Source organism: Pan paniscus, chromosome 4 (genome assembly GCF_029289425.2).
Source record: "Pan paniscus chromosome 4, NHGRI_mPanPan1-v2.0_pri, whole genome shotgun sequence".
NCBI classification, from domain to species: domain Eukaryota; kingdom Metazoa; phylum Chordata; class Mammalia; order Primates; family Hominidae; genus Pan; species Pan paniscus.
Window position 1 is genome coordinate 48684721 of NC_073253.2, and position 15482 is coordinate 48700202.

A 15482-nucleotide genomic window follows, 5' to 3' on the forward strand; every position below is an offset into this window, starting at 1 on the left:
AATTTGTACATGTATTGATTGTATTTTTTATTCTTTATCCTTATAATATGCTGAGTGACCTGATAGATTTGACAATCTCAAACCAAGATTTTTTTTTTTTGAGAGAGTCTTGCTCTGTTGCCAAGGCTGGAGTGTAGTGGTGTGATCACAGCACACTGCAGCCTCAACCTCCTGGGCTCAAGCATCCTCCCACCTCAGCCTCCTGAGTAGCTGGGACTGCAGGTGTGTGCCACCATGCCTGGCTAATTTTTGTATTTTTTGTAGAGATGGGGTTTTTTCATGTTGCCCAGGCTGGTCTCCAATGCCTGGGGTCAAGCAATCCACCCATCTCAGCCTCCCAAAGTGCTGGGATTACAGGTGTGAGCCAACAGGCCCAACCTCAAACCAAGCTTATATTTCTAGGATAAACCCCATGTGATCATGATGTATTTTTTTATGTGTTATTGTATTTAACTTAATTGATAATGTTTTATTGTGGATATTTGCATCTGTGTTTAAATTTGTAAATATTTTTCTTGTAATTTGTAAATATTCTTCTTATGATGTCTTTGATAAGTTTTGGTATCAGATGCATTCTGGTTTCCCAAAATAGAATCTTTATTTATTTTTAAAAGAATTTTAGGATTGGTGTTATCTCTTCCTTAGAATAGATTTCACTAGTAAAACTAGCCAGGCTTGATATTTTCTTTGTGAAAACCTGTTATTAAAAATTTAACTCCCTTAAGAGAAAAGGGCTATATGGTTGTTTTATTTTATTTTATTTTATTTTATTTTATTTTATTGTGGAGTTTTCTTTTTTTTTTTTTTTTTTTTTTTGAGACAAGGTCTCCCTCTGTCGCCCAGGCTGCAGTGCAGTGGCCCAATCATATCTCGCTGCAGGCTCAATCTCCTGAGCTCAAGAGATCCTCCCTCCTCAGCCTCCTGAGTAGCTAGGCACCACGCTGGGCTAATTAATTTTTAATTTTTATTTTTAGTAGAGACTACATCTTCCTATGTTGTCTAGGCTGGTCTCAAACTCCTAAGCTCAAGGGATTCTTCAATCTCAGCCTGCCAAAGTGCTGGGATTATAGGTGTGAGCCACCATGCCTGGCCTTGTTTCAGTTTTTTATTTTGTGTCTTTACGAAATTTATGTTATATCCATGTGGTCCAGTTTATTGACATAAAATTGATCATAACATTCTCTTGTTATGCCATTTAATATTAATATTTATAAAATATGTAGTGATGTATGCTTTCATTTCTGGTATTGATAATTTGTGTTTTCACTGTTTTTCTTGGTCAGTCTTGTTTGGGATTTATCAATTTTATTAATATTTTCAAAGAACCAAATTTTGGCTTTGGTACTCTTTTCTGTAATTTGTCTTTTTTCTAGCTTATTAATTTTTGCTCTTATAGTTATTATTTTCTTATTTATTTTCAGTTTCTTTTGCTCTTTTACATTTCCAAAATTTGATGTTATATTTTATAGCTTTTAGTTCAAACTATTTTATTTACATTGTGAGTTCTTTGACCTCTGGGTTACTTAGAACTGTTTTGTTTTAATTTCCAAATATTTGAAATTTTCTAGAATTTTTTGTTGTTCATGTATAATTTAATTGCATTAAGATTAGAGAATAGGCCAGGTGTGGTGGCTCATGCCTGTAATCTCAGCACTTTGGGAGGCCAAGTTGGGAGGATTTCCTGAGCCCAGGAGTTGGAGACCACCCTGGGCAACATAGTGAGACCTTGTCTATATGAAAAATAAAAAATTAGCTGGGTGTGGTAGCACATGCCTGTAGTCTCAGCTACTCAGGAGGTTGAGGTGGGAGGATCACTTGAGCTCAAGAGGTGGAGGCTACCGTGAGCTATGATCACACCACTGTAGAGTGAGATCCTGTCTTAGAAAAAAAGAAAGAAAAAGATTAGAGAATACTCTTTTCTTGGTGAATGTTCTGTGTATACTTGGAAAGTAATGTTTTCTGCAGTTATTGGCTACATAGTGTTCTATAGATATCTATGAGATCAACTTGGTTGAGAATGTTGTTTTCAATCTTTTATATTCTTTGTGATTTTTTTCTACTCTCATTCTATCAATTATTGAGAGTGCTGTGTTAAAATCTCCAACTATTATATGGCTTTGCTTTCATTTTTAAAAAGATTTTGCTTCATGTATTTGAATCTTTTTTATTAGGTGCATATACCTTTGGGATTGTTTTGCCATAGTATAGGAGAAGAAGAAGTGTCTGAAATAATTTACAGACTTAATAATTACCATCTACATAATTTCATGCATAGTGAATTAATCCTAAATTCATACTAAGCATTAACTTAAGGTAATTGGTTAATATGACCTTTCATTTAGAAAATCATTTTAAATTCTTTCTGGAATTAACAACTGTATTAGTCAGGGTTCTCTAGAGGGACAGAACTGATGGAATATATATAAAGGGAAGTTTATTAAGTATTAGTTCACACGATCACAAGGTCCCACAATAGGCCATCTACAGGCTGAGGAGCAAGGAGAGCCAGTCTGAGTTTCAAAATTGAAGAACTTGGAGTCAAATGTTCGAGGGCAGGAAGCATCCAGCATGGCAGAAAGATGTAGTCTGGGAGGCTAGGCCAGTCTCTCTTTTCACATTTTTCTGCCTGCTTATATTCTAGCTTAGCTAGCAGCTGATTAGATTGTGCCCAGCCAGATTAAGGGTGGGTCTGCCTTTCCCAGGCCACTGACTCAAATGTTAATCTCCTTTGGCAATACCCTCACAGACACACCCAGGATCTACACTTTGTATCCTTCGATCCAATCAAGTTGACACTCCGTATTAACCATCACAACAGCCTTACCTTTCTTTCCCCAATTTCACTGAGATATAATTGACAAATAAAAATTGTATATAGTTAAGGTGTACAATGTAATGTTTTGATATACATATATGCTGTGAAATGATTACCATAATCAAGCTAATTAATGTATCCGTCACCTCACATATTTACCTTTTTTGTGTGTATGATGTGAATACCTAAGATCTACTCTCTTAACAAATTTAAAGTATACTATACATTATTCTTAACTATACTACATTAGATCTCTAGAACTGATCCCTCTTATAACTGAAAGCTTGTACCCTTTGAGCAACATCTCCCTATGTCCACCCAATCCCTGATAAGCTCTCTCTGTTTCTATGAGTTTGACTTTTTTAGATTCCACATATAAGTGAGATCATACAGTATGTGTATTCTGGCTTATTTAACTTAGCATTATGTGCCCCAGGATTTCTTTATTTCTTTCTTATTTAAGATGGAATGATATTTCATTACATATATCTATATAAAACAATTTTCTTATCCATTCATCTGCTGACAAACACTTGGGTTGTTTCCATATCTTGACTAATGTGAATAATGCTTCAATGAACATGGGAGTGTAGGTATCTCTTCAAGATAGTGATTTCATGTCCTTTGGATATATACCCAGAAGTGGGATTGCTGGATCATATGGTTATTCTATTTTTAATTTTTGGAGAAGGCTGCATACTGTTTTCCATAATGGCACTGCCAGTTTACATTCCCACCAATAATGTATATAAGAGTTTTCTTTTCTCCACATCCTTACCTACACTTGTGATCTTGTGACTTTTTTGTAATAGCCATCCTAACATGTGTGAGGTAATATCTCATGGTGGTTTTTATTTGCATTTCCCTGATGATTAGTGATTTTGCACACCTTTTCATGTACCTGTTGCCATTTGTATCTCTTCTTTGGGAAAAAAGTCTATTCGCATTCTTTGCCTATTTTTTAATTAGATTTTTTTTTTTTACTATTGAGTTGTATGAGTTCGTTATATGTTTTGGGTATTTTCTCCTATTCTGTGGATTGCCTTTTCATTTTGTTGATTGTTTCCTTTGCTGTGCAGAAACTTTTTAGTTTGACATAGTCCCACTTGTTTATTTAGGCATTTTTTGTCTGTGCTTTTGGTGTCATATCCAAAAAATCGTTGCCAAGACCATTGTGCTGGAGCTTTGCCCTTATGTTTTCTCCCAGTAGTGTTACATTTAATTCTTTAATCCCATTTCAGTTGATTTTTGTGTATGGTATAAGTATCCAATTTCTTTTTCTTTCTTTATTCTTTTTTTTTTTTTTTTTGCATGTGAACATCTATTTTCCCCAGCACCACTTATTGAAGAGACTGCCCTCTCCTCACTCTATTTTCTTGGTACCTTTGTCAAAGATTAGTTGACTGTATATGCATGGGCTTATTTTCAGGCTTAATATTTGTCCCATTGCTCTACTTATCTGTTTTAATAAAGTACTATACTGTTCTGATTGCTACAGGTTAGTAATATAGTTCAAAATCAGGAAGTGTGATGCCTCTAGCTTTGTTGTTCTTGCTCAAGATTGCTGTGGCTATCTGGAGTCCTTTTTAGTTTCATACGAATTTTAGGATTGTTTTTTCTATTTTTGTGAAAAACGTCATTGGAATTTTCATAGAAATTGCATCAAATCCATGGATCACTTTGGGAAGTATGGACATTTTGACAATATTGATCTTTCCAATCCATGAACACATGACATCTTTCCATTATTTGTGTCTTCTTCAATTTTTTTCATCAGGGTTATACCTAAGTATTTTTAGGCTATTGTAAATAAGATTGTTTTCTTAATTTCTGTCTTATGTAATTCATTGTTAGTGTATAGAAATTGACTGATTTTTGTATGTTGATTTTTGTATCTGTATTTACTGAATTTTTGTATTAGTTTTAACAGTTTTTTGGTGGAGCCTTTAGGGTTTTCTATGTATAAGAATATGTTGTCAGCAAACAGAGACAATTTTTCTTCTTCCGTTCCATCTTGCATGCCTTTTATTTCTTTTTCTTGCTTACTTCCTGTGACTAGGACGTCAGTACTATGTTGAATAGAAGTAGTGAGAATGGGCATCGTTGCCTTGTTCCTGATCTTAGAGGAAAAAATGTCAGCCTTTCATCACTGAGTACGATGTTAGCTGTGGGCTTGTTATATGGGACATTTATTGTGTTGAGGTATATTCTTTCTGTATTTAATTTTTATAATGAAAACATGTTGAATTTTGTCAGATGCTGTTTTTGCATCTATTGCAATGATCATTTGGATTTTGTCCTTCATTTTGTTAATATGGTGTATTACAGTGCCTGATTTGTGTATGTTGAAACATCCTTGCATCCTCAGGATAAACCCTACTTGATCATGATGAATGATCCTTTTAATTTTTGCCATTTAATTAATTTGCTAGTATTTTGTTGAAAACTTTTGCATCCATGTTCATCAGGGATATTGGCCTATAATTTTCTTTTCTGTTAGTATCCTTGTCTGGCTTGTTATTAGGGTAATGCTGCCCTCATAAAATGTATTTGGAGTATTCCCTTCTCTGCAATGTTTTTGGAAAAGTGTGAGAAAAATTGGTATTAATTCTTCTTTAAATGTTTGGTATAATTCACTGGTGAAGTATAAGGTATCGCACTTTTATTTGATGAGAGGTTTTTTTTTTTTTTTACTGTTTCAACCTCTCTTCTTATTATTGTTCTGTTCAGATTTTCTATTTGTTCATGATTCAGTCTTTGTTGTGTGTCTCTAGAACTTTATTCATTTCTTCTAGTTTATCTAACTTGTTGACATATAAGTGTTCATAGCAGTCTCATGGTCCTTTGCATTTCTGTAGTGTCTGTTGTAATGTCTTCTCTTTCATTTCTGATTTTTATTTGAGGCTTTTCTCTTTCTCTCCTAGTATAGCTAAAGGTATGTCAATTTTGTTTATCTTAAAAAAAAATCAACTCAATTTTGTTTATCTTTTCAATTTATTTTATTTTCTCTATTTATTTCTGCGCTGAGCTTCGTTATTTCCTTTCTTCTAACTTTGGGGTTAGGTTGTTCTTCCTTTTCTAGTTCCTTGAGATGTAAAGTTAAGTTGTTTGAAATCTTTCTCCTTTTTTCATGTTAGACATTTATTGCTATAATCCTTTTTCCTTGAAGTGCATCTGCAGCATCTCATACGTTTTGGAATGTTGTGTTTCTATTTTTACTTGTCATAAGGTTTCTTGTTTGTTTGTTTTGTTGTTGTTTTTTGTTTATTTGTTTTTCAGACAGAATCTCATTTAGTCATCCAGGCTGGAGGGCAGTGGTGCAATCTTGGCTGACTGCGACCTCCACTTCCCAGGGTCAAGTTATTCTCCTGCCTCAGCCTCCCGAGTAGCTGGGATTACAGACATGTACCACCATTACCAGCTAACTTTTTGTAGTTTTAGTAGAGACTAGGTTTCAACATGTTGGCCTGGCTGGTCTCGAACTCCTGACCTCAAGTGATCCACCTACCTCAGCCTCCCAAAGTGGTGAGATTACAGGTGTGAGCCACTGCACCTGGCCGCAGGTCATAAGATACTTTTAGATTTAATTTTTTATTTCTTCTTTGGCCCATTGATGGTTCAGGAGCATGTTCTTTAATTTCCACATATTTGTGAATTTTCCAGTTTTCTTTTTGTAACTGATTTGTAGTTTTATACCATTGTGGTCAGAAAAATACTTGATATGATTTCAATCTTAAATGTGTTAAGACTTGTTTTGTGGCCTAACATATATGTATCCCGGAAAATTTTCTGTGTGGGCTTGAAAAGATAGTATGTTTTGATGCTTCTGGATGGAATTTTTTGTATGTCTATTTATTCTATTTGCTCTAAAGTATAATTCAAGTGCATCTTTTTCTTATTGGTATCCTGTCTGGATGATCTATCCGTTGTTGAAAGTAGACTACTGAAGTATCTTCCTATTGAATTGCTGTCTATTTCTCTCATTGTATTTTAATATTGCTTTATATATTTAGGTACTCCAATGTTGGGTGCATATTTACAATGGTAAATTGTACTGAATTCATGAACTGACTCCTTTATCATTATATAATGACTTTCTTTGTCTCTTATTACAGTTTTTGACTAATAGCCTATTTTGCCTGATATAAGTATAGCTCTCCCAGCTCTCTTTTGGTTTCTGTTTCCATGGAATATATTCTCCCATCACTTAACTTTTAGACTATGTGTGTTATTAAATCTGAAGTGAGTCACTTGTAGGCAATATAGAGTTGTCTTGTTTTTTTTTAAAAAAAACCATTCATTTTGTTTTTCATTGTAGAATTTAATCCATCTACATTTAAAGTAATTATTTTTCAATAATTACTAGTTATATCTTGTCAATTGTTTTTGGCAGTTTTGTAGACTTTTTTTGTTCCTTTATTTTTCTTTGCTGTCTTCCTTTGTAATTTGATGATTTTCTGTAGTAGTATGCTTTGATTTCATATATATAATGTATTATATATATATTTCATATATAATGTATTATATATATATTTCATATATATAATGTATTATATATATAGTTCATATATATAATGTATTATATATATAGTTCATATATATAATGTATTATATATATATTTCATATATATAATGTATTATATATATATTTCATATATATAATGTATTATATATATTTCATATATATAATGTATTATATATATATTTCATATATATAATGTATTATATATATTTCATATATATAATGTATTATATATATATTTCATATATATAATGTATGACGTATATATTTCATATATATAATGTATGACGTATATATTTCATATATATAATGTATGACGTATATATTTCATATATATAATGTATGACGTATATATTTCATATATATAATGTATGACGTATATATTTCATATATATAATGTATGACGTATATATTTCATATATATAATGTATGACGTATATATTTCATATATATAATGTATGACGTATATATTTCATATATATAATGTATGACGTATATATTTCATATATATAATGTATGACGTATATATTTCATATATATAATGTATGACGTATATATTTCATATATATAATGTATGACGTATATATTTCATATATATAATGTATGACGTATATATTTCATATATATAATGTATGACGTATATTTCATATATAATGTATTATGTGTATTTCATATATATAATGTATTATATGTATTTCATATATATAATGTATTTTATATGTATTTCATATATATAATACATTATTCATATATATAATGTATTATATATATTTCATATATATATATCTGCTTTAGGTATTTTGCTTTGTGATTACCATGAGGCTTATATAAAAATCTATAGTTACAATAGTGTGTTTTAAGCTGTTAGCAACTTACCTTCCATCATATACAAAAATTTGACACTTTTACTCTTCTATTTTATATTTTTCATGTTACAGTCTACATCTTTTTATATCGTAGTCCATTCGCAAATTAGTGTAGCTATCAGCCTCTTCTGGCCTGCAGGGATTCTGCTGAGAAATCTGCTGATAGACCTATGGAGTTCCCTTGTATGTTATGAATCTTTTTTCTCTTGCCTTCAAAATTCTTTGTCCTTGATTTTTGACAGTTTAATTATAATGTGTGTGTGAAGTCTTCATTGGGTTCAGCCTTATTAGAGATCTTTGAGCTTCATGTATTTGAATGTCCATATTGCTCTCTAGATTTGGGAATTTTTCAGCCATTATTTCTTTAAATAAGCCTATTCCACTTTCTTTTCCATCTAAGATTCCTATAATGTGAAAATGTAGTTATCTTGGTGATGTCCCATAAATCCTTTTTATTCTTTTTCATCTGACTGGAGATGTTTAAATGACCCCTCTTCAAGTTCATAAATTCTTTCTTCTACTGGATCAAGTCTACTGTTGATGCTATTACATTTTTCATTTTATTCATTGTTTTCTTTACCTCCAGAATCTGTTTTTATTAATGATTTCTATCTATTGAACTTCTGACTTTGTTCATGTATTGTTTTTCTGATTGCATTAAGTTGTCTGTGTTCTCTTATAGCTCCCTCACCTTCCTTAAAACAATTATTTTGAATTCTTTTTCATGTCATTCATAGATCTCCATGTCTTTGGGGTTGGTTATTGGAATATTACCGTGTTTCTTTGGTGGTATCATGTTTTCTTGATTTTTCTTCTGGTTTCTTGAAGTATTGTGTTGCTGTCTTTGCATGTGGAGAACGCAGTCTTTACTAACTGGCTTCCAGAGAAAAATGCCTTTACCAAACAGCCCAGTTAAAGATTCTGAGGCTCTCTCAGACCTTTTCTATGGATGTCCCTACTCCACACCTCTTATTCTCTCTTGGGGAGGAATTCTTAAGAATGTATCCCTGTCTGGATTCCACAAAGCTGGACCAGGTGCTGAGAGCCGCCTGTTTGTTTTTTTCTAGGGTGGTTCCCTAAATGCTCAAGTTGTATGACTTCTCCCAATCCTGCAAAGTTGTGTTGGCTGTCTGCATAAAATGCTTACTTTCAGTCCATAGGAGCATGCTTGGGCTGCTGGCCTACAGCAGTTGGGGGAGAATGGGGCATGCAGAGTTTTTGAGGCAACTGTTGACTAGTTGTGAGGTGGCCCACAGGCAAAACATCTCAAATGGCTCATGAGTTGGCTTCCCAACAGAGTCCATGGAGTGGTTACTTGGGCCTATGGCCTCTCTTCTCTGCTCCCAGCCTCTTCCAACCACTCAGCCATGCTGATCACCTCAGTATTCTGGATGAGGCAAGAAAACAGTAGGACTCTTGGGCAGCGTCCCGCACAGCTAGGGAAGCTTGATGCTTACTCTCTATACTCTCACTTTCCCCTGTGGGAGAGTCACAGGCTGGGGAGGGTGGCAGGGAGTCTCTCTTTTCACTGAGCTGTGCTGCCTTGAGGGAGGTGTGATACAGGTGAAATTAAACTGGTCTTAAACCTCTTCGGTTTGTCTGTTTGGGGAATTTTTTTTTTTTCTCCAATGGCGTGCTGGAACTTTTCTGCTGGAGTCCCATAAAGGTACGCTTGTCTATAAGTAGCTGTCAAAATTGATCCTTCTGCAGGGAGATGATAGTAGAAAGCTCCTCTTCCACCATCTTGCTGATGTCACTCTAGTGGTACCTTTTCTGAAAGCTCATTGTATCAGAAGAAGCTGAACACATCTTCAGCAGTAAACAAGAAACTTATTCCCATTTTCATCACATAGTATAGTGGGCTAAGGAATATAACCATAGTATTTATATGTCCTGCCTATCAAATATTACGTTACGTAATTAATGTTAAAATTGAATAAACAGAAGACTCAGCTTCTCTTTTTAAAGCCTAATGCATAAAATGCTATATTAAATTCCAAAGCGTTATGATAAAAAAATGAGAGAAGAACTGTATTGGGTAATAATGAAAAGATTTCCAGTAAGATTCATGGACATTTCGGGTAATTTAATTCATGAGAATCATATAAAAATAAATACAAGTAGTTTTATTATCAGTTTGGGAATAAATTATTTTATTTATTACTTGTTATTTCTATGCTCAGTATGGCAAAATTAATCATTAACCTAACGCTAAAAATCACATTATAAGTTAGATAGAAGCTCTATAGCCTAGAAACATTGAAAATGGAAGAAAACATAGACTCAGGCCAGACATCGTAAGTTGGCAATTTAGGGACCAGTTTTTATCTACATACATATTTTAGCCTCCCACAGTATTTTTTGTAACAAAACTTTGAATCAATTGTTACATTTAAAAACAAGAAGAGTTTAGATGGAAAAAGAACTTAAGTTTTCATCTTCTCTTGAAAAAACAGACTGACAATATTGGACTATCTTCTTGCATAACAACATTCAACTGTAGCAGTCATCTCCTATACTGGAATGTGCTCTCTCTAATTTATCATTGACTCTACCACCCAGTCTATTTTCTTTTTCTTTGCTTACCATCAACCTGCAGAAACATGATTTCTAAGAACTTCACTGAGATGTAGGCATGTCATTTCATCTTTCTGCTTTATTTCCTTTATTAGAAGTAGTCTTCTTTATTTCAAATAGAAATTTTAGCAGCATAATTAGATATGGTCAAAGTGATGAAATAGAATTACAAAAGAAAATATTTTAAGTCATGATTTTAGTCAATAATTACATACTTACAAATAGTAGCTTTATCTTGTGCTGCTTTTAATACAATAAGTTCACATTTATTGCTATTTGTCCAATATACTGTAGTTATGATATGTACTCTGTTTTTTAAAATTGCAGTTACCTAAGCCTATTTTTAACTTCAGCGTTAAAAAACACAAATTTCAATGACAAAATGAAAATGCTCAAGTTGCTGTATGTATTTATTCACAAACAAAATTAGTGTTTTAATTATTCAAATATAATACTATATTTTATATTTATCCTTGACTAATTTCATAAGAATTAATCAAATTTAAAGCTATAATTAATTTTAGTTTTGATTTGCTAATCTCATAAAAATTTATATCCATGCTAAAGCCAAGTTCACAGACTATGATATGCTTAAGGCAGGTACAAATTTAGTTTTATTTTATAACTACCATATCCTTGCTTGATGTGGCAGAGTTTTTGTATCAGCTTCAGTAACATATGTAGCAGAAACTTCTGTTTGTTAGACAAGGTTATTTTATTTTCTTAGGTTTTTTAAAAAAAATTGTTTTTCTTGGCCAGGCACGGTGGCTCATGCCTGTAATCCCAGCACTTTGGGAGGCCAAAGCAGGTGGATCACCTGAGGTCAGGAGTTCAAGGCCAGCCTGACTAACATGGTGAAACCCTGTCTCTACTAAAAATACAAAAATTAGATGGGCATAGTGGCAGGTGCCTGTAATCCCAGCTACTCAGGAGGCTGAAGCAGGAGAATCTCTTGAACCCAGGAGGCAGAGGTTGCAGTGAGCTGACATGGCGCCATTGAACTCCAGCCTGGGTGACAGAGCAAGACTCCATCTCAAAAAAAAATTGTTTTTCTTTCATTTTTTTTTAAAACATTCAATTACCTTCACTATGATCCCTTTTTACCTAAATTGTAAATATATAATGGAATATAGAAATATAAAATACATTATAAATATATAATTATGTTATAAATAAATGGAAATACCTGAAATTTTTAAACCTGAAAACTGCTGAGCAAGTCCCCCTTTAAGTTGCACAACCAATTAAAATAAAGGTGAAATTTTAGAAAAGGAGGAAAGAAACCTACACAATCAGGCATATAAGCAGGGAATGATGTCCACGTGAATTATAAATTTGCCATGGATAATACTGAATCACTGTTCATTAGGACAACCACTCCACTTATTTCTCTTCTACTGTATTTGTCCAGGTGGGGTAAAACCTTGTGCATTAAACTGCTTGGCTGAAGGTTATAATTTCTACACTGAACGTGCTCCTGCGGTGATCGATGGGACCCAGTGCAATGCGGATTCACTGGATATCTGCATCAATGGAGAATGCAAGGTTGCTCAGATTTTACTCCTTTCTGTTGGGGTTTTTGAGACTTTTACCTTTTTCTCATTAACTCCTATTTAATACTATGTTTAATTTTTTTTAAAAAAGGGGGCCACATTTTAGAGAAATTCAATTTCCATTAAAAGTAATAAAATATGTAAAGGTAAAATGACCCATTCATATTCAAGCACCATACAAATGTACTTTATTCTGGTATTCTAGTTATTTTTACAGTGATTGCCAGAAGTATGAAAATATTTTGGATTTTAATTTCCATTATTCTTCTGTTCTGTTTACAAACAAGATGATAGAAAAAGAGAGAAAATGAGGATTCAGCTCTTATTCATATGCCTACCATATGTTCTTTTTGGAAGATTATTTGATACATTTCATAGCATAAATTTTCCTCAAAGTGTGAAACAGCCGTGCTCCTCCTACTTTATCTCCTTTTGAAGCATTTACAATGGTTTTCATTGTGGAATTAGTCTTTATCTTATTAAAGCATTTACTTTAGGGAATTAGTCAGACTAGTTGGGAATTGTAGGAGCAAATCCATGCTATTTTCTTAGACCTGTGTATGATTGTAACATAATAAGAAAAGCCACAAAAACCACTATTTTCATAAATTTTTTTACTTGTCTGGTTTTGTTTTACTTTAAAGAGAAGGACAAATTAAGTGCTTCAAACTGAGAAAGACAAGATAAAAAGCACCATTTTACTTAGTCTCATAATTTCTTGGAAAAGTTTCTATCCTTCTGGCTACTTGTCTGCAAATATATCTGATGATTCAGTTTGTGTATGATATTTGTGTGTGTTTATGTATCTGTGGGCAAGGGGTAGTTTATTTTCTTGAAGAAAAAGTTATTTTTGTGGTAGTATTCAAGTTTTTCAAATAACAAAGACCCAAGTATGGTTTTTATTCACGGATTACCTTATTTTTCTTTTCTTTACTGGAAAAACAAGCGAATAAATAAGTTATATGTATTTCATTAGTTATGATTCCAAGAATTTCTCTCTTGACACACTGAATATTTCTCTCTGTTCTCAGCACGTAGGCTGTGATAATATTTTGGGATCTGATGCTAGGGAAGATAGATGTCGAGTCTGTGGAGGGGACGGAAGCACATGTGATGCCATTGAAGGGTTCTTCAATGATTCACTGCCCAGGGGAGGTGAGTATGTAGAGAGAACTCTTCCTCACACCTCTGGTGTACTTGGAGGAGCCAAAACCCTTGTTTCGCCTCCCCCTGTTTTTCAGATTTCTTTATTTAGGCAGACAATGTTTTCTTCCCCAAATTGCTTTCAGTCGTTTTAGTGTTAAATGTGGCTTCATGTAAAATATTTTAAGGAAATATTCTCTCTCTCTACTTAACTTCATTTAGCCATGTTTCTTTAAGGTGTACATTCTCACAGAGGATTGATATGAGGGGCATGTGCTGAGGAAGAAAAGGAACCATTATTCGTGTTGAGGCTTTTAAAATACCTTGAGATAATTTTAGAGAAAAAGACTGTTAAATACTGTTTCTCTAAAATGTATTCATGAACCCAAAGGGTAATTTGCCCATATTTCATAATTCATAAAATGCAAAGTCAAAGAAAGAATGGAATAATAAGGAAACTATTACTATTGAATGGTTACCAAATACTCATTTCCTGACCAAGGCTGCTTAATACTGGCTATCTTCTGTGTTCCAGGCTACATGGAAGTGGTGCAGATACCAAGAGGCTCTGTTCACATTGAAGTCAGAGAAGTTGCCATGTCAAAGAACTATATTGGTATGTTAGACTGGTATGCTAGTTTGCTGGATTTTAAAAGTAAATGAGGAAAAGTAGCACAGTATCATGAAGGAAAAGGCATGCTGCTTTGAGGTAGATCACTTTCATGCTAAAATGAAGTAAGCTCTAAGTTTTATAGGAACACATATACAATGCTAAAGAGAAAAATTAGAATTTATAGCTTACTCTTCACCGGGTTATTTTATATATTTAAAAAATCGGGCCAGGCGCTGTGGCTCACACCTGTAATCCCAGCACTTTGGGAGGCAGAGGCGGGTGGATCACGAGGTCAGGAGATCGAGACCATCTTGGCTAACACAGTGAAACCCCATCTCTAATAAAAATACAGAAAAATTAGCTGGGTGTGCTGGTGGGTGCCTGTAGTCCCAGCTACTCGGGAGGCTGAGGCAGGAAAATGACATGAACCCAGGAGGCGGAGCTTGCAGTGAGTGGAGATCCTGCCACTGCACTCCAGCCTGGGGGACTGAGCGAGACTCCGTCTCAAAAAAAAAAAAAATCACTATCTCAAAGAGATATCTACACTCACATGATCATTGCAGCATTATTCACAATAGCTAAGATATGGAAACAACATAAATATCTGTCAACAGATGAATGGATTAAAAAACTTATTTTATCTGTATGCAATAGAATATTATTCAGCCTTAAAAAAACAAGGAAACTATTCATTTGCAACAATATGGATGAACCTGGAGAACATCATGCTAAGCTAAATAAGCCAGACACAGAAAGGCAAATACTGCATGATCTCATTTATACGTGGATTCTAAAAAAGTCAAACAGAGAGTGTAAGGGTATTTACCAGGGGGCAGGGAGGAGGTGGAATGGGAAGATGTTGGTCAAATAGTACAAACTTTCAGTTATCAGAGGAATAAGTTCTGCATATCTAATATACTTTAGTTAATAAAATGTATTGTATACTTGAAATTTGTTAAGAGAATAGATCTTATTGTCACCACATACAAAAAAGGCAACTGTAGGAAGTTATGGATATGTAAATTAGCTTGATTGTGGTATTCATTTCACAATGTTTATGTATATCGAATCATCAGATTGTACACCTTAAACTTAATATTTTATTTGTGAGTTATACCTCAACAAAGCTGGAAAAAAAAGAAAGTATGAAAATATTTCCCAAAATGGATGTATTATTTTATATTTCTATCAGTAATATAGAAGAGTTCCAGCTGCTCTACATCCTTGTCAATACTTGGTATTGTCAGTCTTTTTAATTTTATCCATATGGATTTTTTTTTAGTGAAGTGTCTACACAAATATTTTACCCATTTAAAATTTTTTTTTCCTTTTTTTGAGTTATGAGTTCTTTATATATTCTGGATATAAGTCTTTGTCAGATATATTTTATGGA

At 33.4% G+C, this 15482-nt stretch overlaps 1 protein-coding gene across 2 annotated transcripts in view; it reads left to right on the plus strand.

The window, feature by feature from the left end:
• The window catches only part of ADAMTS6 (ADAM metallopeptidase with thrombospondin type 1 motif 6), a 334536-nt gene that overhangs the window by 249430 nt on the left and 69624 nt on the right, over positions 1-15482 (plus strand). For both annotated transcript variants that reach the window (XM_003827427.5, XM_063604436.1), the window contains exons 16-18: positions 12192-12325; positions 13365-13488; positions 14012-14092. In XM_003827427.5, the coding sequence (XP_003827475.2) occupies positions 12192-12325; positions 13365-13488; positions 14012-14092 (339 nt within the window). The remainder of the gene's footprint in view (positions 1-12191; positions 12326-13364; positions 13489-14011; positions 14093-15482) is intronic.